Here is a 23,154-nt window from a genome sequence, read left to right as displayed (position 1 = left end):
GTTAAGTTACATTAAAAATTGTTAATTGTTTAAGTTATGAACTTGGTGTACAAGATCTGTTATTTGTGAAGTTTGATTAGGAATAATTGGGCAGTTTGGAGGGTAATTGAATGTTTTAATTTCACAGTGTTGCGAATCCATTGATAGTGAGGTGGATTTGGTTTGGCTTGCTATCCTTATGTCATAACAGGTGGTGAGACAGGGTAGGGAGGGTAGATTTTGGTGAGACTGAGGGAGCAGGGTGAGATGGGGTATGGAGGAGTAGGATTGGGTGAGACTGAGAGTTGTAAGGATCTGAGAACCAAATTCTGTTTACATTCAAATTCCTGATTTAACGATGTCACAAAGGATGACTCAGAATGAACCAAGCTCCTATCAATACCTAAAGTTAATCTGACAAATGTCCCTGGGCACCCAATGACTCTCTCCTGACTCCTACTGGAAGCAGAGGAATCTGCAGGACATGGAAATTACTGCACAGTCAAAACTTGCTGAAAAAGAGCCCATTTTTGTCCAGGACCCAGAGGAGCTGCAGATAATGCGGTATTTCAGGGACTAGGGCAAGGTCCTGGGGAAGGCGGTGCAACAGCTGGTGAATGCTGATTCTCACCCTGGGGTTGCTAGCCATGGTCAGTACACTGATTGGGCTAAATGCAGACTGTAGAATAAACTTAGTCCTGCAGGCCTAGTCTGAATGTTGCACTGAGTATTCTAAAGCTCAGCTTAAACTTATAGGCTGTCTGTGTTTTCTTGAGCAGCAGCTTTACATGGAAGGGCGTTTGTGCCTCGCTGCCGCCAATGTAATCATCAACCAGGCAGGTGGAACATCCTCAGAATCTCCTGCCGAGGAAAGTAAGTTTCATTATCCAGTAATGGTTTCATATTATTGACAAGAATGCATATGAGCAATGTTCAGAGCCTTTGAAACTTCAACTATGAAAGTGTTTTTCCAGTTGTGTGCTGTGTCCTCTGTGCACGGACTCTGCCCAATCCTCGATCCTTATCCCATTTTCACAGTTTCTGTGAGAATACTTCATTTTTGCAATGTCCCAGAGCTACTTGTAGTGACTCATGCCTTTTTAATCTCAAATTATCCAAAACTGTTTAGAGATCACTTCCTCCAGTCTTTACTTGATGGGTGACTTGCAGGATGGATGATACTCCACAACCACCTGATGAAGGAGCAGCGCTCGGAAAGCGCTGTAGTAAACTGTAGAAATCCAGTAAACTTTTGGATTATAACCTGGTGTTGTGATTTTTAACCTTGCAGGTTGGAGTCATTGAGAAACGCTAAACATGTCATTTATCTGCACATAGGTGAAGAGGAGAGAGACCATCGTGACCAGCTCCAGCAGAAGAGAGCAGAAATAGCCCGGTGTTGGATAAAGTATTGTCTCAATCTGCTGCAGGACTCGCGCAAGCTGCTCGAGGTACCTGCAATGGGAAGATTTAGTAACTAAAACTTTGTGTTTCTCTGTTACAGAGAAAAACCTGTGATCTTAGTGATAGGGCCTTAAACTTCTATAAGATGAGCTGGAGAGTGTAAGAGGAGAGCATTCCTTTGACTTCCCTGAAAAAATGGCTAAGAATTGGGGAAAATTCGCACAGTATTCCTGCAGGATAAAGACATTGCATCTGGAGATTTCAGATGGGATGGTGATGTTCTACAGCATGTTAATATTAGTAAGGAAGAAGTATTCGATGTTTTAGCAAGCATAAAAGTGCATAAATCCCCAGGGCCTGATGAGATGTATCCCAGGCTGCAATGGGAGACAAGGAAGATTGCTGGGGCGCTGGTGGAGATATTTAATACTTTGGCCATTGATGAAGTGCCAGATGATTTGAAGATAGTTAATTTGGTTCCTTTGTTCAAGAAAGGATGGACCAGGTAATTACTGGTCAGTTAGTCAGCGAAATGGATTGGGATCATCAGGAAGAGTTGAAAATCCAATTGAAGAAGGAAGAGGAGGAGAAGGACCAGAGGAGGAAGATTTGGATCCATTTGAAACATTTGATCTGATCCAGTCTGTTGAGGAGAAGGTGAGCTGCATTTACCTTGTAGACTTCAGCAAAGCTTACGTAGGAGCCAAAGAATTCCTTCAGCTCGATGACCACAAATGTGATGGAACATTGAGGTAGATTAGGATCACAGTTTATTATTCAAGGCCCTAGCATTTTTTGAAGAGGACCAAGAGAGGCATTGTCAGGTGCATAAGAAGCGCATTGACCTGCCAGAAACACTGGTTGGCCAGTTAGTCTGACGTCAGTGGTAGGGAAATTATTGAAAAAAATTTGAGGGGCTGGATTAATCAACACTTGGAAAGAGATAGTCAGCACAGATTTCTTTGAGGGCGAGGCTGTCTAATTGATTTAATTAATTAAGTTTATTGAAAAGATGACTAAGTATATTGATGAGGGTAGTTTATTTTTTATTTGTCTATGAGCTGAGGGCATCACTGGCTGACCAACATTTATTGCCCATCCCTAATTGCCCCAAGGGCAGTTGAGAGTGTCACATGTAGGCCAGACTAGGGATGGATAGGAGTTTCCTTCCCTAAAAGGCAGTAGTGAACCAGATGGGTTTTTCCTGACAATCTATTCATTGTCATCATTAGACTCTGAATTCTAGATTTTTAAAAGTTGAATTCAAATTCCACCATCTGCCTTGGTGGGATTCGAACCCAGAACATTATCTGGGTCTCTGGATTAACAGTTCAGTGATAAGCCACTAGGCCATCAACTCCTCCCAGTTGTGGTTTATATGGATTTCAGTGAGGCCTTTGACGAGATCTCACTTTGTTCCAACGGCTCATGGAATCCAAGACAAAATGGCAGCCTGCATCTAGAATTGGTTTGCAAAGGAACATAGAATAGCACAGCAAAGGAACAAACCCTTCAATCCACGATATTGTGCCAAACATGATGCTAAAGTAAACTAATACCTTCTGCCTGCCTATCCCTCGATTCCTTGCATATTCATGTGCTTATCAAAAAGTCCATGAAACACCCTATCATATCTGCCTCCACCACCACCCCTGGCAGAGCATTCCAGACTCCTACCATTGTCTGTATTTAAAAGAATACTTGCCTCTTACATCTCCTTTGAACTTTCCCCCGTCACCTTAAATGTGCTGCATATTTCGACTCTGACTATCAACCATGTCTATGCATTTCGTAATTTTGTAGACTTAGAACATAGAACATAGAACATAGAACATAGAACAATACAGCACAGAACAGGCCCTTCGGCCCACGATGTTGTGCCGAACTTCTATCCTAGATTAAGCACCCATCCATGTACCTATCCAAATGCCGCTTAAAGGTCGCCAATGAATCTGACTCTACCACTCCCACGGGCAGCGCATTCCATGCCCCCACCACTCTCTGGGTGAAGAACCCACCCCTGACATCTCCCCTATACCTTCCACCCTTCACCTTAAATTTATGTCCCCTTGTAACACTCTGTTGTACCCGGGGAAAAAGTTTCTGACTGTCTACTCTATCTATTTGACTGTCTACTCTATCTATTTCTGTCAAGTCTGCCACTCCATAGAAAACAACTCAAGTATTTCTAGTTTCCCTTATAGCTCAGACCCTCTAATCCATGCACTATCCTGGTAAACCTCTTCTGCACCCTCTTCAAAGCCTCCACATCCTTCCTGTAATGTGGTAGTTAGAATTGAATGGAATACTCAGTGCGGCCTAATCAAAATCTTATAAAGCTGCAACATGACTTCCTGACTCTTGTTCTCTATTACTGGATTAGTGGTGCTGGAAGAGCACAGCAGTTCAGGCAGCATCCACGTTTTTACCTCTTGTTTTCTATTCCCCACCGATAAGGGCAAAGATGCCATAAGCCACCTTAACCAATATTTTGTGGCCACTTTCAGGGAGCTATGGACTTGAACCCCAAGGTACATCAATGTTGTTCAGGGTCCTCCCATTAACGGCATACTTTTCCTTAACATTTGCTGTGCCAAAGTGCAGCACCTCTCCTTTACCCAGATTAAGCTCCATCTACCATTTATCTGCCAATACCTGCAACTGATATGTATCCTGCTCTGTCCTTTGACAACCTTCAACACTATTCACACCTCCATTGATATTTGTGTCATATGCAAATTTACTAACCCAGCCATCTACAGTTTCATCTAAGTCATTTATACATGGTCCTAGTCAGCATTAGTCACGGACCTCCAGCTTGAAAAACACGCTACCACTACACTCTGCCTTCTGTGGGCAAACCAATTCTGAACCCGAGCGATCAGGTCACCATGGATCATTTGCACCTTAATCATCTGGATGAGCCTACCATGAGGGACCTCTTCGAAAGCCTTACTAAAATCTGTGTAGACAACATCCCCTGCTCCACCCTCATTGATCAACTTTGTCACCTTGAAAAGTTCAATCGAGTCAGTAAGATATGACCTGTCCCGCAGAAAGCCATGCTGACTGTCCCAAATGTGTGTAAATCCTGTACCTAAATCCTGTTTCCAACAGCTTCCCAACCACCCATGTGAGACTCACAGGCCTGTAGTTTCCTGGATTATCCCTCTTCCCTTTTTTGAACAGATGAACAACACTAGCCACTCGCCAGTCCTCTGGGATCTCTCCAATGGCTAGCGAGGATACAAAGATCTTGCTCAAAAACCCAGCAATTTCCTCTCTTGCCTCTTGCAATAACCTGAGATAGATACCATCAGGTAGAAACAAAATACTGCAGAAATATTGGCTTGCTGTCTCTCCATAGATACCATTGGGCCTTGGGGACTAGGATTAAGGAATGTTTTTCTTGATTGGAAACCTATGACCAGCGGTGTAGCACAGAATTTAGTGCTGAAACCCTTGCAGTTTGCTATGTACATTAATGACTTCAATGTTAAGACAGCAGGTATAATTAGGAAGTTAGCAATTGACACAAAAATTGGTGGCTCTGGTTGTGTTGATACAGAGGAGGTTGGTCTCAGACTACACTTTGATATTGATCAGCTGATAAACTAAGCAGAACAATAACAGGTGGAATTTTAACCCTGAGAAGCATGAGGTGATACATTTTGGAAGTCTAGTAGAGAAGGATTTACTCAGTGAATGAAGGACCCCAGGGAATACTGGGGAGCAAAGGGACCTTGCCGTACAAACGCATAGATCCCTGACGTGTCAGTATGTGTAGACAGGGTAATGAAGAAGACATACAGTGTGGATTCTGAGTAATCCAAGATGGAGGATGGAAAAAAAATTGTGGCTGTAAGAGCTGCTCCTTTTTTTTGAGGTATTTTAGGTGTTGGAGGTGACTTCCTTGAATTTCATGAGCAGCAATTACTTTTTGATATGCTGTTGCATTGTTTTCGAATTTTGGGGGGAGAAAAGATGACAACAGCAGTAATTTAAAAAGGATGAAGACAGACAAAGGCAGCGACCACATGTTCAGAAAAAGAAACCTACACTGCTGTTTGACACAGCAGTGAATCTGCACAGTTATTGCTTTTGCTGTTTGAGTTCAAGTATCTCTGGGCATCAGCGCTTCTAGGAAAAATTAACAAACAGCGAAATTCAGAGCTAACCTTAGAGGAACCTGTGTGGGAAAGCTCACAGCACATGACCGGGTAAGTACATAGCTTTAAGTGTAACCTTCCTGTAAACCTATGATAATGAGAAGAGTGGGTTCTTTCTCGATGAGATCTGTCTCTTAGTTAAATTTTAAAAATATAAACCTTAAGTACAAAGTTAGCCTGGAGCAGTGTTTTTAAGAGTACATTTTGGGAATTTTGTATCATCTGTGAATTGTGAAGGAGTGAAGAAGGCCTTTTGTAAAATGATGTGGTCTTCCTGTTGGATGTGGGAGTTTAGGGAGAGGTTCCATGTTACTGATGATTATGTCTGCAGGAAGTGTCTTTGTTTGCAAATCCTGTCAGATCATATGCATTGGTTGGAGCGACAGTTGGAGGCAATAAGGAATTTAAAGGAGCTGGGGGTACTGGATGTAAGTTTGTTCACTGAGCTGGAAGGTTCGTTTTCAGACGGTTTGTCACCATACTAGGTAACATTCACCATCAAACCAGCAGATAAAGGGGGTGCAGTGGTAGTTTGGCTCACTGACCTCTACACCGCTGAAGCCAGACGCCAACTCGAAGATACCTCCTACCGCCCCCTCGAAAATGACCCCACCCCCCCCCATCTCCAAACCATTATCTCCCAGACCATAGAGAACCTCATCACCTCAGAAGATCTCACACCCACAGCTTCCAACCTCACAGTCCGGGAACCCCGCACCGCCCCGTTCTACCTCCTTCCCAAGATCCACAAGCCTGACCACTCTGGCCGACCCATTGTCTCAGCATGCTCCTGCCCCACTGAACTCATCTTCACCTACCTCGACACTGTCCTATCCCCCCCCCCCCCAGACCAGGAACTCCCCACATACTTTCGAGGCACCACCCACCCACCCATGCCCTCCACCTCCTCAAAGACTTCCGTTTCCCCGGCCCCCAACGCCTCATCTTCACCATGGATATCCAATCCTTCTACACCTCCATCTGCCATGACCAGGGCCTCCAAGCCCTCTGTTTCTTCCTCTCCCGACGTCCACAGCAGTACACTTCCACTGACACATTCGTTTGGCTGAACTGGTCCTCATCCTTAACAATTTTTCATTCAAATCCTCCCACTTCCTCCAGACCAAAGGGGTAGCCATGGGCACCTGTATGGGCCTCAGCTATGCCTGTCTGTTTGTTGGCTACGTAGAACAGTCTATCTTTGGTAATTATACTGGCACCTTTCCCCACCTCTTCCTCTGCTACATTGGTGACTGCATCGGCGCCACCCCGTGCTCCCACGAGGAGGTTGAGCAATTCATCAACTTCACCAACACATTCCACCTGGACCATCTCTGCCACCTCCCTCCCTATCCTGGATCTCTCCATCTCTATTAATGACGACTGACTTGACACTGACATTTTTTACAAACCCAACGACTCCCACAGCTACCTGGATTACACCTCTTCCCACCCTACCTCCTGCAAAAATGCTATCCCGTATTCCCAATTCCTCCGCCTCTGCCGTATCTGCTCCCAGGAGGACCGGTTCCACCACAGAACACACCAGATGACCTCCTCCTTTAGAGACTGCAATTTCCCTTCCCACGTGGTTAAAGGTGTCCTCTAATGCATCTCGTCCACACCCTGCACCTCCACCCTCAAACCCCACCCCTCCAACTGTAACAAGGACAGAACCCCTCTGGTGCTCACCTTCTACCCTACCAACCTTCGCATAAACCGCATCATCCACCGTCATTTCTGCCACCTACAAACAGACCCCACCACCAGGGATATATTTCCCTCCCCACCCCTTTCTGCTTTCTGCAAAGACTGTTCCCTCCGTGACCACCTGGTCAGGTCCACGCCCCCCAACAACTCACCCTCCCGTCCTGGCACCTTCCCCTGCCACCGCAGGAATTGCAAAACCTGCGCCCACACCACCTCCTTCACCTCCATCCAAGGCCCTAAAGGAGCCTTCCACATCCATCACAGTTTTACCTGCACATCCACCAATGTTTTTTATTGTATCCGTTGCTCCCGATGTGGTCTTCTCTACATTGGGGCGACTGGACGCCTCCTAGCAGAGTGCTTTAGGGAACATCTCCAGGACACCCACACCAATCAATCCCACCGCCCTGTGGCCCAACCTTTCAACTTCCCCTTCCCACTCTGCCGAGGACATGCAGGTCCTGTGCCAATGCCACCGCCGCTCCCTCACCACCCAACGTCTGGAGGAAGAACGCCTCATCTTCTGCCTCGGAACAGGGCATCAATGCGGACTTCACCAGTTTCCTCATTCCCCCCCCCCCCACACCATACCCCAGTTCCAACCTTCCAGCTCAGCACCGTCCCCATGACATGTCCTACCTGCCTATCTTCCTTTCCACCTATCCACTCCTCCCTCCTCTCTGACCAATCACCTTGATCCCCAACTCCATTTCACCCATTGTACTCTTTGCTTCCTTCCCCCACCCTCCTCTCTGACCTATTACCTCTATCCCCACCCCCATTCACCTATTGTACTCTATGCTACTTTCTCTCTCCCCCCATTTATCTCACCACCCTACCTGTATTCCTGATGAAGGTTTTGTGCCCGAAACGTCGATTTTCCTGTTCCTTGGATGCTGCCTGACCGGCTGTGCTTTTCCAGCACCACTCTAATCCAGACTCAGGTTTCCAGCATCTGCAGTCCTCATTCTTACCAACATTATCAGTGAGCCTCCGGTGAAGCACTGGTGTTAGTGACACGCTTTCTATTTGTGTTTAGGTTTTCTTGGTTGGTGATGTAATTTCTTGTGGTGATGTAATTTCCTGCTCTTTTTCTCAGAGGAGGTTAGATGGGATTCAAATCAATGTGTTTGTTGATAGCGTTCCGGTTGTCACTTTCAATAACACAACCTACAGACAAACCAATGAAACACTCATGGGATCTCTGATATCAGGGTTCTTAGCAGAGGCAGTAATGCAGAGACTCGAACAAACAACTGCCAACCATTCAACCCTAACTTTGGGTCCACTACATGGCTGACACCTTCGTCAACACTAAACTAAACAATTAAAATGAAGCCTTTAAGACCATCAATATCCTTACTGGCATAAAATTCACAAGAGGAGGAAAACCACAACAAACTGCCATTCCTGAATGTCACAGGAGAGCGAACAGCCAGCATCTGCAGGAAAACAACACATACAAAACTGCAGAAGCAATCATCCTAACACCCTCAAACAAAGCTGCATTAGAGCATTATTTCAGTGAGTCACCAGACACTGCAGCACAGAGGAACTACGAAGAGCAGAGGAAATCCACCTATACAGCGATTTCAAAAAGATCAGGTACCCAATGAACACAGTCTGCCCACTTCTCAGCAACAAACCCAAACAAACAGATAAAACTTGTCCAGAAACCCTAGTCAGTCTCCCCTGCTTCAAAGACATCTTGGAAATGACTGCCAGACTACTCAGACCACTTGGCATCATGGTAGGCCACAAACCCACCAACACATTAAAACAGTAGCTACTGAACTTGAAAGACTCTATACAGACAGCAAGCAAAACTAAGGGGAATGTAGCAGAAACAGACAAGTTTCTGGAATTGAGAATGACTCTAATGTAGTGAGAGTTCTACGTGATTGATTGTGATAGGGGACTGTCTAATCAGAGGCACAGACACATGTTTCTGTGGCTGGCAGCGAGAAATCGGAATGGTTGTTGCCTCCCTGGTGCCAGGATCAAGGATATCTTGGAGAGGATGCAGAATGTTCTCAAAGGGAAGAGAGACCAGCAGGAGGTCATTGTACACATTGGAACTAACAACATAGGAAGGGAAACAGATGAGACTCTGAAGGAAGAATATAGAAAGTTAGACAGGAATTTAAAAAGGAGGTTCTCGAGGGTAGTAATATCTGGATTGCTCCTGGTGCTATGAGCTAGTGTGGGTAGGAATAGGAGGATAGAGCAGATGAATGCGTGGAAGAGGAGCTAGTGCAGGGGAGGTGGATATACATTTTTGGATGACTTCTGGGATAGAATTGACCCGTACAAGAAGGATAGATAGCATCTGAATTGGAAGGGGACTAATATACCGATAGGAAGATTTGCTGCAGCTGTTTGAGAGGAATTACACTAGTAAGGTAGTGATGATGGAATAAATCCAGAGAAGTTATTTGTGTGCAATTAAGAAATAAGAACAGGAAGATTACCTTATTGGAATTGTATTATGGACCCCTCAATAGTCAACAGAAAATTGAGAAGCAAATTTGTAAGGAGATGTCAATTATTTGTAAGAATAATAGGGTAGTTATGGTAGGGGAATTAAAACTTTCTATGCATACTCTGGGACTTTCATAGTGTTAAGAGTTGAGATGGTGAGGAATTTGTAAGTGTGTACATGAAAATTTCTGATTCAGTATGTGGATGTACCTCCTAGAAAAGGTGCAAGACTTGACCTACTCTTATGAAATAAGGCAGGGCGGGTGACTGAGGTGTCAGTGGAAGAGCACTTTGGGGCCAGTGACCATAATTCTTATAGTTTTAAAATAGTGATTGAAAAGGATAGACTGGATCTAAAAGTTAAGGTTCTAAATTGGAGGACGGCCAATTTTAATGGTATTAGACAAGAACTTTCAAAAGTTGATTGGGGCAGATATTTGCAGAGCAAGGGATAGCTTTATCTTGAAGGTAAAGGTAAATGGGAAGCCTTCAAAAATGAGATGACAAGAGTCCAGAGATGGTACGTTCCTGTTAGGGTGAAAGGCAAGGCTGGTAGGTGCAGAGAATGTTGAATGACTAGAGAAATTGAGGTTTTTGTTAACAAAAAGGAAGCATATGTCAGGTATAGATAGCAGAGATCGAGTGAATCCTCAGAAGATTACTAAAGGGAAGAGCAGGCATGGAGCAGATGAACGCAAAAGAACTGGTGGCCTTAAATGCATCTACTTTAATGCAAGGAGTATAGTGTGTAAGGCAGATGAACTTAGGGCTTGGTGCCTGGGAGTATGACATTATTGCAATCACAGTGACTTGGTTGAAGGAAAGGCATGATGATTGGCAACTAAATGTTTCAGGATATAGATGCTTCAGACAAGACAGGGAGGGAAGTAAAGGAGGGGGTGGAATTGCATTGCTGGTCAGGGACGATATCACGGCTGTGCTAAAGGAGGACACTATGGAGGTCTTGGGTAGTGAGGCATTATGGGTGGAGCTGAGAAATAAGAAGGGTGCAGTTACATTGTTGGGGCTGTATTACAGGCCTCCCAACAGTGAATGTAAGGTAGAAGAACAAATAGGTAAACAGATTATGGAAAGATGTAGAGGCAATAGGATAGTGGTGATGGGAGATTTTAATTTTCCCAACATTGACTGGAATACATTTAGCGTCAGAGGTCTGGATGGAGTAGATTTTGTAAGAAGTGTCCGGGAGAGTTTTCTAGAGCAGTATGTCAGTAGTCCGACGAGAGAAGGGGCCATATTGGACCTGGTACTGGATAACGAGCCAGGACAGGTGGTAGAAGTTGCGTGGGTGATTTCTTTGGGAACAGTGACCACAGTTCTGTAAGTTTTAGAATACTCGTAGACAAAGATGAGAGTGGTCCTAAGGGAAGAGTACTAAACTGGGCCAAGGCCAATTATATCAAAACTAGGCAGGAGCTGGCAAATGTGGATTGGACACAGATCTTTGAAGAGAGGTCTACATTTGATATGTGGGAGGCTTTCAAAGATAGGTTAAAGATATTGCAGGATAGACATGTCCCGTTAAAGGCAAAGGATAGGAAAGGCAAGATTTGTGAACCGTGGATGACAGGAGAAATTGTGCGACTAGCCAAGAGGAAAAGGGAAGCGTACATAAGGTCTAGGCAGCTAAGAACAGAACAGGCCCTGGAGGAATATCGGAAGAGTAGGACAAGTCAAGCGGGCTAAAAGGGGTCATGAAATAGCTTTAGTGAGCAGAATTAAGGAGAATTCCAAAGCATTTTATTCTTCTATAAGAGGCAAGTGGGTAACTAGAGAAAGGATTGGTCCACTATAGGGTATTGAAGGAAGGCTGTGTGTCGAACCTGAGAGAATGGGTAAGATTCTGAATGATTACTTTGCACCAGTGTTCAATGAGGAGAGGAACATGATGAGTCTTGAGATCAGGTAGAAGTTTGATTAGTCTGGATCACGTCGACATAAGTAGAGAAGATGTGATGGGTAGGCTAGAAGTTAAAGGTGAATAAATTCCCAGGACCGGATGGGATCTATCACAGGTTGCTGAGGGAGGCAAAAGAGGAAGTAGCTGGGGCCCTGACAGATATCTTTGTGGCATCCTTAAATACAGGTGAGGTGTCGGAGGACGGTAAGGTTGTTCATGTTGTCCTCCTGTACAAGAGGGGTAGTAGGGATATTCCGGGTAACTACAGACCTGACATCGGTGGTGGGAAAGTTGCTGGAAAGGGTACTGAGGGATAGGATCTATTTATATTTAGAAAAGAATGGGCTTATCAGTGATAGACCAAATGTTTTGTGTGGGGGAGAGCGTGCCTTACCAATTTAATAGAGTTCTTTGAGGAAGTGACCAAGTTGGTAGATGAAGGCAGGGCTGTTGATGTCATATATATGGACTTCAATAAGGCGTTTGATAAGGTTCCCCATGGTAGACTAACAGAAATAGTGAAGTCACATGGTGTGCAGGTGTTCTAGCTAGGTGGATAAAGAACTGGTTGAGCAACAGGAGACAGAGAGTAATAGTTGAAGGCAGTTTCTCAAAATGGAGAAAGGTGACCAATGGTGTTACACAGGGGTCAGTGTTGGGGCCACTGTTGTTTGTAATATACATAAATGATCTGGAAGAAACCACAGTTGGTATGATCAGCAAGTTTGCAGATGACATGAAGATTGGTGAAGTAGCCGAAAGCATAAGGGACTATAGAACATAGAAAAATACAGCGCAGTACAGGCCCTTTGGCCCTCGATGTCGCGCCGATCCTAGCCTACTATCCTCCATATGCCTATCCAATGCCCGTTTAAATGCCCATAAAGAGGGAGAGTCCACCACTGCTACTGGCAGGGCATTCCATGAACTCACGACTCGCTGAGTAAAGAATCTATCAGAGAATACAGGAGGTTATAGGCAGACTGGAGAGTTGGGCGGAAAAGTGGCAGATGGATTTCAATCCAGACAAATGTGAGGTGATGCATTTAGGCAAGACCAATTCTAAAGCGAATTGTACAATGAACGGAAGAGCCTTGGGAAAAGTTGATGGGCTGAGAGATCTGGGAGTGCATGTCCATTGTACCCTGAAGGTTGCTGCACAGTGGATAGAGTGGTCAAGAAGGCATATAGTATGCTTGCCTTCATTGGAGGGGGTATTGAGTATAAGAGCTGGCAAGTCATGTTGACATTGTACAAGACATTGGTTCGGCCGTATTCAGAATACTGTGTACAGTTCTGGTTGCCACATTACCAAAAGGATGTGGATGCTTTGGAGAGGGTGCAGAGAAGGTTTACGAGGATGTTGCCTGGTATGGAAGGTGCTAGCTTTGAAGAGAGGTTGAGTAGGTTAGGTTTGTTTTCATTAGAAAAAAAGATTGAGGGGAACCTGATTTAAGGTTTACAAAATCGTGAAGCCTATAGACAGGGTGAATAGAGACAAGCTTTTTCCCAGGATGAAGGATTCAATAACGAGAGGTCACTCTTTCAAGATGAGAGATGGAACACTTAAGGGGGATACATGCGGCAAGTACTTCACACAGAGAGTGGTGCCAGCAGAAGTGGTAGAGGCAGGTACGATAGTTTCAGTTAAGATGCGTCTGGACAGATGCATGAGTAGGTGGGGAGCAGAAGGATACAGATACTTCGGAATTGGGCGACAGCTTTAGACAGTGGATTTGGATTGGCTCAGGCTTGGAGGGCCGAAGGGCCTGTTTCTGGGCTGTAAAGTTTCTTTGTTCTTTCTTTGTTCTAAGTCTATAAAGGTAGTAGAAGTATACTTAAGAGGGGATTGATGAGGTCAGAACAATGGACGTGATCCATATGAACTTCACTAAAGCATTCAACAAGATAGATTGCTTGCAAGCGTAGATCTCGTGGAGTACAGGGAGAACTATCCATTTGCATCCAGAACTAGTTCCAAGATAGAAGACAGAGCTGTGGTAAAGGGTTGCCTTTCAGATTGGAGGCCTGTGACCATTGGTGTGACACAAGGATTGGTGCTGGGTCCACTGCTTTTCATCATTTATATAAATGATTTGGATGTGAACATAGAAGGTATAATTAGTAAGTTTGCAGATGACACCAACTTTGGAGGTGTAGTGGACAACAAAGAAGGTTGCTTCAGAGTGCAATGGGATCTTGATCAGATGGGCCAATGGGCTAAGGACTGGCTTATGTGGTTTAATTTAGATAAATATGAGGTGCTACATTTTGGAAAGGCAAATCAGAACAGGACTTAGACATTTATTGGTAAGGTCCTGGGGAGTGTTACTGAACAAAGAGACCTCAGAGTGCAGTTCCTTGTGAGTGGAGTCTTGGGCAGGTAGGATAGTGAAGAAGGCATTTGGTATGTTTTTCTTTATTGGTCAGAGCATTGAGTATAGGAGTTAGGACGTCATGTTCTAGCTGTATAGGACATTGGTTAGGCCACTTTTCTGTGCATTTCTGGTCTCCCTCCTCCTGGAAAGATGTTGTGAAACTTGAAAGGGTTAAGAAAAGCCTTACAAGGATGTTGCCAGGATTGGAGGGCTTGAGCTATAAGGAGAGGCTGAATAGGCTAGAGCTGTTTTCCCTGGACTGTCTGAGGCTGAGGGGTGACCTTATGGAGGTTTATAGAATCATAAAGGGCATGAATAGGGTAAATAGACACAGTCTTTTCCCTGGGGTGGGGGAGTCCAGATTTAGAGGGCATAAGTTCAGGGTGAAGAGGGGAAAGATGTTAAAGGGACCTCATGGGCAACTTTTTCACACAGAGGGTGGTACATCTATGGAATGAGCTGCCAGAGGAAGTAGTGGAGGCTGGTACAATTACAACATTTAAAAGACATCTAGATTTGTAGATGAATAGGAAGGGTTTACAGGGGTATGGACCAAGTGCTGGCAAATGGGACTAGATTAGGTTAGGCTATCTGGTCGGCATGGATGACCTGGACTGAAGGGTCTGTTTCCATGCTTAAAACAGCAGGGGGTTGGAATATGGGAGCAGGGAAGTCTTGCTGAAACTTCATAGAGCATTGGTTAGGCCACAGATAGAATACTTTGTACAGTTCTAGTCACCACACTGTCAAAGGATCGTAATCATACCAGAGAGACTACTGAGGAGATTAATCAGGATATTTCCTGGAATGGAAAGTCTGAGTTATAAGGAAAGACTGGATAAGCCAGGTTTGTTTTCCTTGGAGCAGAGGAGGCTGAGGTGGCTTTATGACCATGACATTGAGGCCCACCACCATGTTGCTCTTCTGTACGCTCCAGTCTCCCATTGCTGATGTTTCTAGGTTGCATCAAGTCAGGCTGTAGTTGAGAGAGTATCAGGCCTGCTCCTTTGAACAAAAATAAACTATATCTGGGAAATGGTGCCACAAATCCTAGTTGTTGTCAACGTGACCATTCTCACATTGTCAGTCCCTTGACAGAGATCAGCTGACTCAGCACACATCTGAGTAGGTAAAAACAATGACTGCAGATGTTGGAAACCAGAGTCTAGATTAGTTCCAAACTTCAAGCTCAGCACTGTCCCCATGACTTGTCCTACCTGCCTATCTTCTTTTCCGCCTATCTTCTTTTCCACCTATCCACTCCACCCTCCCCCCCCCCCGACCTATCATCTTCGTCCCCTCCCCCACTCACCTATTGTACTCTATGCTACTTTCTCCCCACCCCCACCGTCCTCTCACATCTCTCCACCCTTCAGGCTCTCTGCCTATACTCCTGATGAAGGGCTTTTGCCCGAAACGTCGATTTTACTGCTTGTCAGATGCTGTCTGAACTGCTGTGCTTTTCCAGCACCACTCTAATCTAGACTCAGCACACATCTGAGTTAAATCCTATTGGGAATGGAGTTCCAGGATTTTGACCCAGTGACAGTGAAGGATTGAGGGGTTTGGAGGGGAATTTGCAAGTGGGAATATTCCCGTGTATCTGCTAATCTTGATTTTCTAGCCGGAATGATCATGCATTTCGGAGATGCTATCTCAGGAGATTTGATGAAATTTTGTAGTGCATCTTACGGATAGATCTGTCAGCTATTATGGAGCATCAGTAGTGGAGGGAGTGGATATCTGTGGATTGTGGCACTAATCAAGGGGTTGCTTTGTCCTGGATGGTGTCAAGCAAACTTCTTATTGTAGCCTGTCATCTTTCTCCATAGGATGATGTTGGCGAAATGGATTGGGATCGTCAGGAAGAGTTGAAAATCCGATTGAAGAAGGAAGAGGAGGAGAAGGAGCAGGGGAGGAAGAGCGCTGTGATGTTTGGATCCAGTGAAACGTTTGATCTGATCCAGTCTGTTGAGGAGAAAGTGAGCTGCGTTTACCCTGTAGACTTCAGCAAAGCACGAGATGTGTTCTTGGTTGGACAAAACTACGTGCAGGAGGCCAAAGAATTCTTTCAGCTCGATGACCATGTAACAGACCATATTGAGGTGGTTCAGGATCACAGTGCATTATTTAAGGTCCTGGCATTTTTTGAAGAAGACCAAGAAAGGCGTTGTAAGATGCACAAACGGCGCATTGACATGCTGGAAGCAGTCTATACAGAGTTAAATCCACAGTATTACCTCTTGGTCTGCCGGCAGCTTCAATTTGAGATAGCAGACACATACTATGAAATGATGGAGCTGAAAGTTTCTATTGCCAATCGGCTGGATGAATTAGATAGTCACAACATCAAGAAAATAAACCACCTCGCGCAGTCAGCCATTATGTACTACACCCTCTTCTTAGACTCACTGAAGAATTCAGAGAAGAAATTTCCAGAGAGGCTGGAAGCTGATGTCCTGCGACCAGCATTAGTTTGCAAATTTCGCATTGGTTGGTTGTACAGTAAAATGATCACTTCAGACCCAAAGCTACAGCTCACCAATCTGCAGCAGTCGGTGGAGTGTTACCGTTTTGTGGTGGATTACTGCGAGATGCAGCCTGAGGCTGCCAAGGTGATGGAACCTGAGCTGGAGCTCTGTGTTGAGATGGCCACCCTCTTGCCAGCAAGGATGGAGAAACTAAAGGCTAAAATAGTCGCTTTTTCTTAAGAACAGTACTGGAGAATCTACTCTGAGACCTGCTTCATTTCCCTCGCTCAGTGGCTGTACTTCCCTGTGTAATAAACATACCTAACGTGCTCAGTTCAGTGTCTTTGTGTTTTGTCTCCAACTGTGTTTATATTTTATTCATTCACTATTGAATGTGTGCCTGGCAAGGCCAGCATTATTGACCACTCCTGACTGCCCCGTAGGAGATGGTAGTGAGCTGCCTTCTTGAACCGTTGCAGTCTATCTGGTGCTGTTATGAAGGAATGTCAGGATTTTGACAAAGAGATCGTGAAAGAACAGTAATTATATTCCAAGGCAGGAAGGTGTGAGAGTTGAAAGGGAACATGAAGATACCTACATGCCTCCCATGTGCCTGCTGCCCTTGTGCCTCTAGATGGTAGAGGTCATGGTTCAATTTCTGGTCAGTGGTGACCCCTAAGATGTTGGAGTATCTTATTATCTGAGGAGTTGCTAATGGTGGTGAACATTATGCAATTATCAGTAAACATCCATAATTCTGACTTTATGATGAAGGAAAGATGGAGCAGCTGAATGTAGTTTGACCTGTGGCGCTGTTGTGAGGAACTATTGCATTGCCCGTTATGGACTTTGCATGTAAATGTGTAATTGGCAACATGGGTGTTTTCTTGGCGGTTAATAGTTAAACCAGGGAAAATATATCCTGAGGTCTGGAATGAAGGCTCATTGGCTTTCTAACAGGTTTATGGAGATGCAGCAAGACTGCATCTGCTGGTTTTGGAACAGCTTGGCTCTGTACAACATGCCTTTTGGCATATAGTTTCACCTGATTTTTATGTATGCCTGGTGCTGCTCTTGGCATGCCCTGTTGCATACTTTATTCAACAGATCCCCCAGCCTGATGGTCATGATAAAGCGTGGGATATTCAGGCCATTAGGTTACAGATTTAATACAATTCGGGAGCAGATAGCCACATTGTTTACCCCCTCATCGCCCCCTCTAAGATTAGACTAGATTCCCTACAGAGTGGAAACAGGCCATTTCGCCCACAATGTACACCACCCTTCTGTTGGACTTAAGATGAGATAGTGTACAAAGGCCCCTTTATAGGTTACTGTTGAGAGCAAATTCACGTGAGGCCTGTGGCCCTGGGTCTTTACACCTTCAAGGGGAGAAGAGGATAGAGCAGAAAGAAGTGAAACAAAGATTACTTGAATTTTGTCACTAAGACTGAGTCACACTGAGAAATCGTTCAACTGAGGAAACTGTGGCCTATCTTGCAGTGTAAAAGTTGAGAGAAGCTTTCTCAATATCCTGCATTTTACATGGTTTTCAATTTGCTTTGAGTTCCCAAACAATTTGTCATCACTTAAGCAAGATCAGTGATTTATTGTGCCATTCCCCTGAAGTGGGCTTTCCCCTCCCCAGTCCCTCACAGGCAATGGAGTCAGGAACTAGAACTCGATCTCTGTACTTTCCAGCTTGGATAATCCGGGGCGACAATGCTTTCAGCAAAGGCTTTGTTTCTCTAGGGACAGAAGAGGGTTGTAAGTCAGAAGAAAGAGTTTGGAAATGAGGGTCAAAGGGTTGGTTAGAGAGGGGAATAGGTTGAGGGTCCAGAGGGAAGTATAAAGCGGGACCAGTTGGGTACGTTAGAGAGAATAGCCACATTTTGTTCAAATGCAAATAAATAAGTTGCTACAGTGCATTTGTTAAGCCATCCCAACTAGTCCATAATAGTATCTACTTGTTCAGCCATTTGTTGAGGTAATGGCTGATCTTAATCATCACCATCTAATAGCCACTAACAAATATTAAAAACATTTTTCTTAACAAACGACCATTGTTCTCAAATGGGAAGTTTCGATTGGCCAAGCAGTCTTAAGAATTTTTCAGGAGAGCTCCAGATGTTTTTGTTCTTTCATGGACACGGGTGATGCTGGCTGGATCATCATTTATTATCCATCCCTGTTGCTCCAAAAGATGGTGGTGAGCTGCTTCTTGAACAACTGCAATCCATGTACTGTAAGTAGACCCACAGTGCCGTTAGGGATTTCCATGCTTTGGACCCAGTGGCAGTGAAAGAACAGTGATATAAGTCAAGGTGGTGAATGCTTGGAGGGGAACTTTCAGATAGAGGTGTTCCCCTGTTCTGTCTCCCTTGTCCTTCTGGGTGAAAGTGGTCATGGGTTTGTAAGATGCTGTCTAAAGAAATTTTGGCAAATTTCATCAGTGCATCTTGTAGATAATACATACTGCTATTATTGAATATCGGCGGTGGAGGGAATGGATGATTTTGGTGGTGCAAATCAGTCAGGCTGCTATGTCCTGGATGGTGTCAAGAATCTTCAGTGTTGTTGGAGCTGCACCCATCCAGGAAAGTGGCTGGTGTTCCATTACACACCTGATTTCTTTCTTAGAGATGGTGATCAGGCTTTTGGGAGTCAGGAGGTGAGTTACACACTGCTGGTATTCCTCACTTCTATTGTAGATTACATTGTGGAAATAGACCCTTCGGCCCAACAAGTCCACAGCGACCCTCCGAAGAGAAACCCTCCCCCCCCCCCCCCCCCCCCCTATATATATCCCAACTAATCCACCTAACACTACGGGCAATTTAGCATAGCCAGTCCACCTAACCTGCACATCTTTGGACTGTGGGAGGAAACCGGAGCACCCAGAGGAAACCCGCGCAGACACTGGGAGAATGTGCAAACTCCACACAGACATTTGCCCGAGGTGGGAATTGAACCCGGGTCCTTGGCGCTGTGATGCAGCAGTGCTAACCACTGAGCCACCGTGCCACCAGTAGAACAGGGACAATAAAATACAGGAGCAGAATTAGGCATTTGGTCCATTGTACTGCTGCACCATTGTTTCTTGGCCTATATGTTTCTCAATGCCATTCTCCTGTCTTCTCCCACTGTCCCTTTATCTTCTTTCTAATCAACAACCTATCTGTCTTAAATACATTCAATGCCTTGGTCTCCACACCTATATGCGGCCGTGCACTCCACAGATTCATCACCCTCTGGCTGAAGAAATTCCTCCTCATCACTGTTCTAAAAGGTCCTCCCTTCACTCTGAGGCTGAACCCTCAGGTCCTAGTCTATCCTACTAATGGAAACATCTCTCTGTCCATTCCATACAGGCCCCTCAGTATTCTTTACATTATGAGGTTCCATCATCCTTCAAACTCCACTGATTACAGATCCAGAGTCCTCAACCACTCCTCAGATGACAAGTCCTTCATCCTGTTTCCACACTGTAGGGAATCTAATCCCAGGACCATTCTTGTAAACTTCCTCTGGACCCCATCCAATACCAGCACATCTTTCCTGACATGCGGATCCAAATGCAGCCTCGGCAGTATATTTCTGTCGTTACATTCTAGCCCTCTTGTAATGAAAGCTGACATCACAATTGTTTTCCTAACTGCTAACTAAATATGCATGTTACCTGAAAAGAGAATCCTGAACTTTGATTCCTAGGTCCCTTTATGCTTTAGATTTCTGAAGCCTTTCCCCATTTAGAAAAGAGCCTACATTACTTCCTACCAAAATCCATAACCTCTCACTTTTCTACATTGTATTCCATCTGCCTCTTCTTTACCCATCGTCCTAGCCTGTCCAAGTCCTTCTGGAGCCTTCTCACATTCTCAACAATACTACCTAGCTTTGTATTATCTGTAAGTTTAGCATCAATGCCCTCAGTTCGTTTGCTCGGATTGTTAATGTATAACATGAATAGTCCAAATGTTGAACTCTAGTGGTCACCAGCTGCCATCATGAAAAAGACCTCTTTATCCCCACTCCTTGTCTTTAGTGAGTCAGCTAGTAAATATATTGATAATATATAGTAATATAGTAATATCTATGCATGCCAATACCTTATCTCTAACACTAGGCTCTTATTAAGCAGGCTTCTCTGCAGCACCTTGTCAAAGGCCTTCTGAAATTCCGAATATACCTTAAGTCCACTGGCTCTCCTTTGTCTATCCTGCTCATTACCTACTCAAAGAATCTTAACAGATTTGTCAGGTATGACCTCCCCTTGATGAAGCTGTGCTGATTCAGCCCTATTTTACCATGAACTTCAAAGTACTCCGCAATCTGATGCTTAATAATGGACTCTTGACTGAGGTCAGGCTTAACTGACCTATAATGTCTTGCTTTCTCCTCCTTCCCTTCTTAAACAAAAGTGTTATGTTAGCCATTTTCCAGTCCTCTGGGAGCTTCCCTGACTCCAGTGAGTCCTGAAAGATCACCACCAATGCCTCCACAATCTCCCCCACTATCTCCTTTAGAACCCTGAGTACAGTTCATCTGGTGTAGATTTATGTGCCTTCAGACCTTCAAGCTTCCCCGCACTTGCTCCTTAGTAATAACCGCTACAATTTCCAAATCCTTGCCCCCGAATGTCTTGAAGTTCTTGTATTTTGCTGGTGTCTTCCACCATGAAGACTGATGCAAAATACATATTCAGTTCCTCTGCCATTTCTTTGTTCCCCATTATTACTTCTCCAGCTTCATTTTCCAGTGGTCGAATGTCTACTCTTGCCTCTCTCTTACCTTTTATATATCTTTTAAAAAAAGCTTTTGTCGTCGTCTTTTATATTACGAATTAGCTTTCCATCATATTTCATTTTCTCCTACACCACCACCCGCCCCCTCCCCCGCCAAAGATTGCTTTATTGGAGTTGTCCTCCGCTGGTGTTAAAGGCTTCCTAATCCTCTGACTTCCCACTAATCTTCACCACATTGTTTTTTCTTTTGCTTTTATACTGATTTATTAGCCTTGTCCTTCCCCAGTATGCTGCTTCTTCTTTGGGATGAATGTCTGCTCTGCTTCCCAAATTACCCCCAGAAACACCCAGCCATTGCTACTCTACCATCTTTCCTACTAGGCTCCCCTTCTAATCAATTCTGGCCAGGATCTCCTCTCTTTGTAGTTACATTTACTCAATTGTAATACCGTTGTATTTGATTCCAGCTTCTCCCTTTTATCCTGCAAGATGAAATCTGTCATATGGTCACTGGCCCCAGGGTTCCTTCACCTTAGCTCCCTAATCACATCTGCCTCATTACACATTCCAGATCCATAGTTGCCTATTTGCCTCTACCACAAAAAAAATCGTCTTGTAAACATACACAAATTCGTTTTCTTGGGATCTGCTGCCAACCCAATTTTCCCAGTCCTGAACTCTCCCATGATAATTTTAATAGGGCCTTTCCTACATGCCTTTTCTATCTCCTGATTTATTTTCTGCCCCATATCCTGAGTAGTGCTAGGAGGTCTGCACCTAAGTCCCATCAGGGAGCTTTTTCCTTCACAGTTCCTCAACTCTATCCACACACATTCTATGCTTTCCAACTTTATAACACTTCTTGTTATCGATTTAATTTCATTTCTAACAAGGCAACAGTCTGTGCATCTGCCTGTCCTTTCAATAGGATGCATTTCCTTGGATATTTAATTCCTCTCGCAGCCATGTCTCTATTATACCTACAACATTGCACCTGCCAATTTCAATCTGCTGTACAAGTTAATTTACCTTGTTTCATATACTGCATGGAATTAAGTATAACACCCTTGGATTTGCTTTGACTACCCCAACCCTTCTTATGGTTGTTCCCTTATCTGATGTGCCTGAAGTTAGATTCCTGAGCCTATCCATACTCTCCCGTAGAGTCCATTCCTGACTATTTAATTTAAAGCCCTATCCACAGCCTTGGTTATGCAATTTGCCCAGGATCTGGTTTACACAGTTGGAGTCCATCCTACCAGAACGGCTTCCTCTTTCCATAGTGCTGGTACCAATGTCCCGTGAATTTGAATCTGTTTTTCCCTCACCAATCTTTGAGGCGTGTGATTACTACTTTATTCGCAAAGATGTTCTGCCAATTAGCTCTAGGCTCAGGTAGTAATCCAGAAGTTATTATCTTTTGGTTCAGCTTTATAATTAACCTCTAGCTGCTCTAAAATACCTTGGATTGATGAGGGCAGACCGGTATATGTGATCTATGTGGACTATAGTAAGGCGTTCGACAAGGTTCCCCATGGGAGACTGATTAGCAAGGTTAGATCTCACGGAATACAGGGAGAACTAGCCATTTGGATACAGAACTGGCTCAAAAGTAGAAGACAGAGGGTGGTGGTGGAGGGTTGTTTTTCAGGTTGGAGGCCTGTGACCAGTGGAGTGCTACAATGATCGGTGCTGGGTCCTCTACCTTTTGTATTTACACAAATGATTTGGATGCGAGCATAAGAGGTACAGTTAGTAAGTTAGCAAATGACACCAAAATTGAAGGTGTAGTGGACAGCAAAGAGGGTTACCTCAGATTACAACAGGATCTTGACCAGATAGGCCAATGGGCTGAGAAGTGGCAGATGGAGTTTAATTCAGATAAATGCGAGGTGC

The 23,154-nt window shown here is 44.5% G+C and overlaps 1 protein-coding gene across 1 annotated transcript in view; it reads left to right on the top strand.

Annotated features, from left to right (window-relative positions):
- kifbp (kinesin family binding protein) overlaps positions 1-16,846 on the top strand; it is a 59,469-nt gene extending 42,623 nt beyond the window's left edge. Inside the window, 3 exon segments of the mRNA XM_072557037.1 lie at positions 759-852; positions 1,318-1,430; positions 15,875-16,846. Of these exon segments, the coding sequence (XP_072413138.1) occupies positions 759-852; positions 1,318-1,430; positions 15,875-16,753 (1,086 nt within the window). The 3' untranslated portion in view covers positions 16,754-16,846.
- Positions 16,847-23,154: the final 6,308 nt, after the last annotated feature.

Source organism: Chiloscyllium punctatum, chromosome 38, assembly GCF_047496795.1.
Source record: "Chiloscyllium punctatum isolate Juve2018m chromosome 38, sChiPun1.3, whole genome shotgun sequence".
In the NCBI taxonomy this organism is placed as follows: Eukaryota; Metazoa; Chordata; class Chondrichthyes; order Orectolobiformes; family Hemiscylliidae; genus Chiloscyllium; species Chiloscyllium punctatum.
This window is presented reverse-complemented; position numbering and strand designations above follow the sequence as displayed.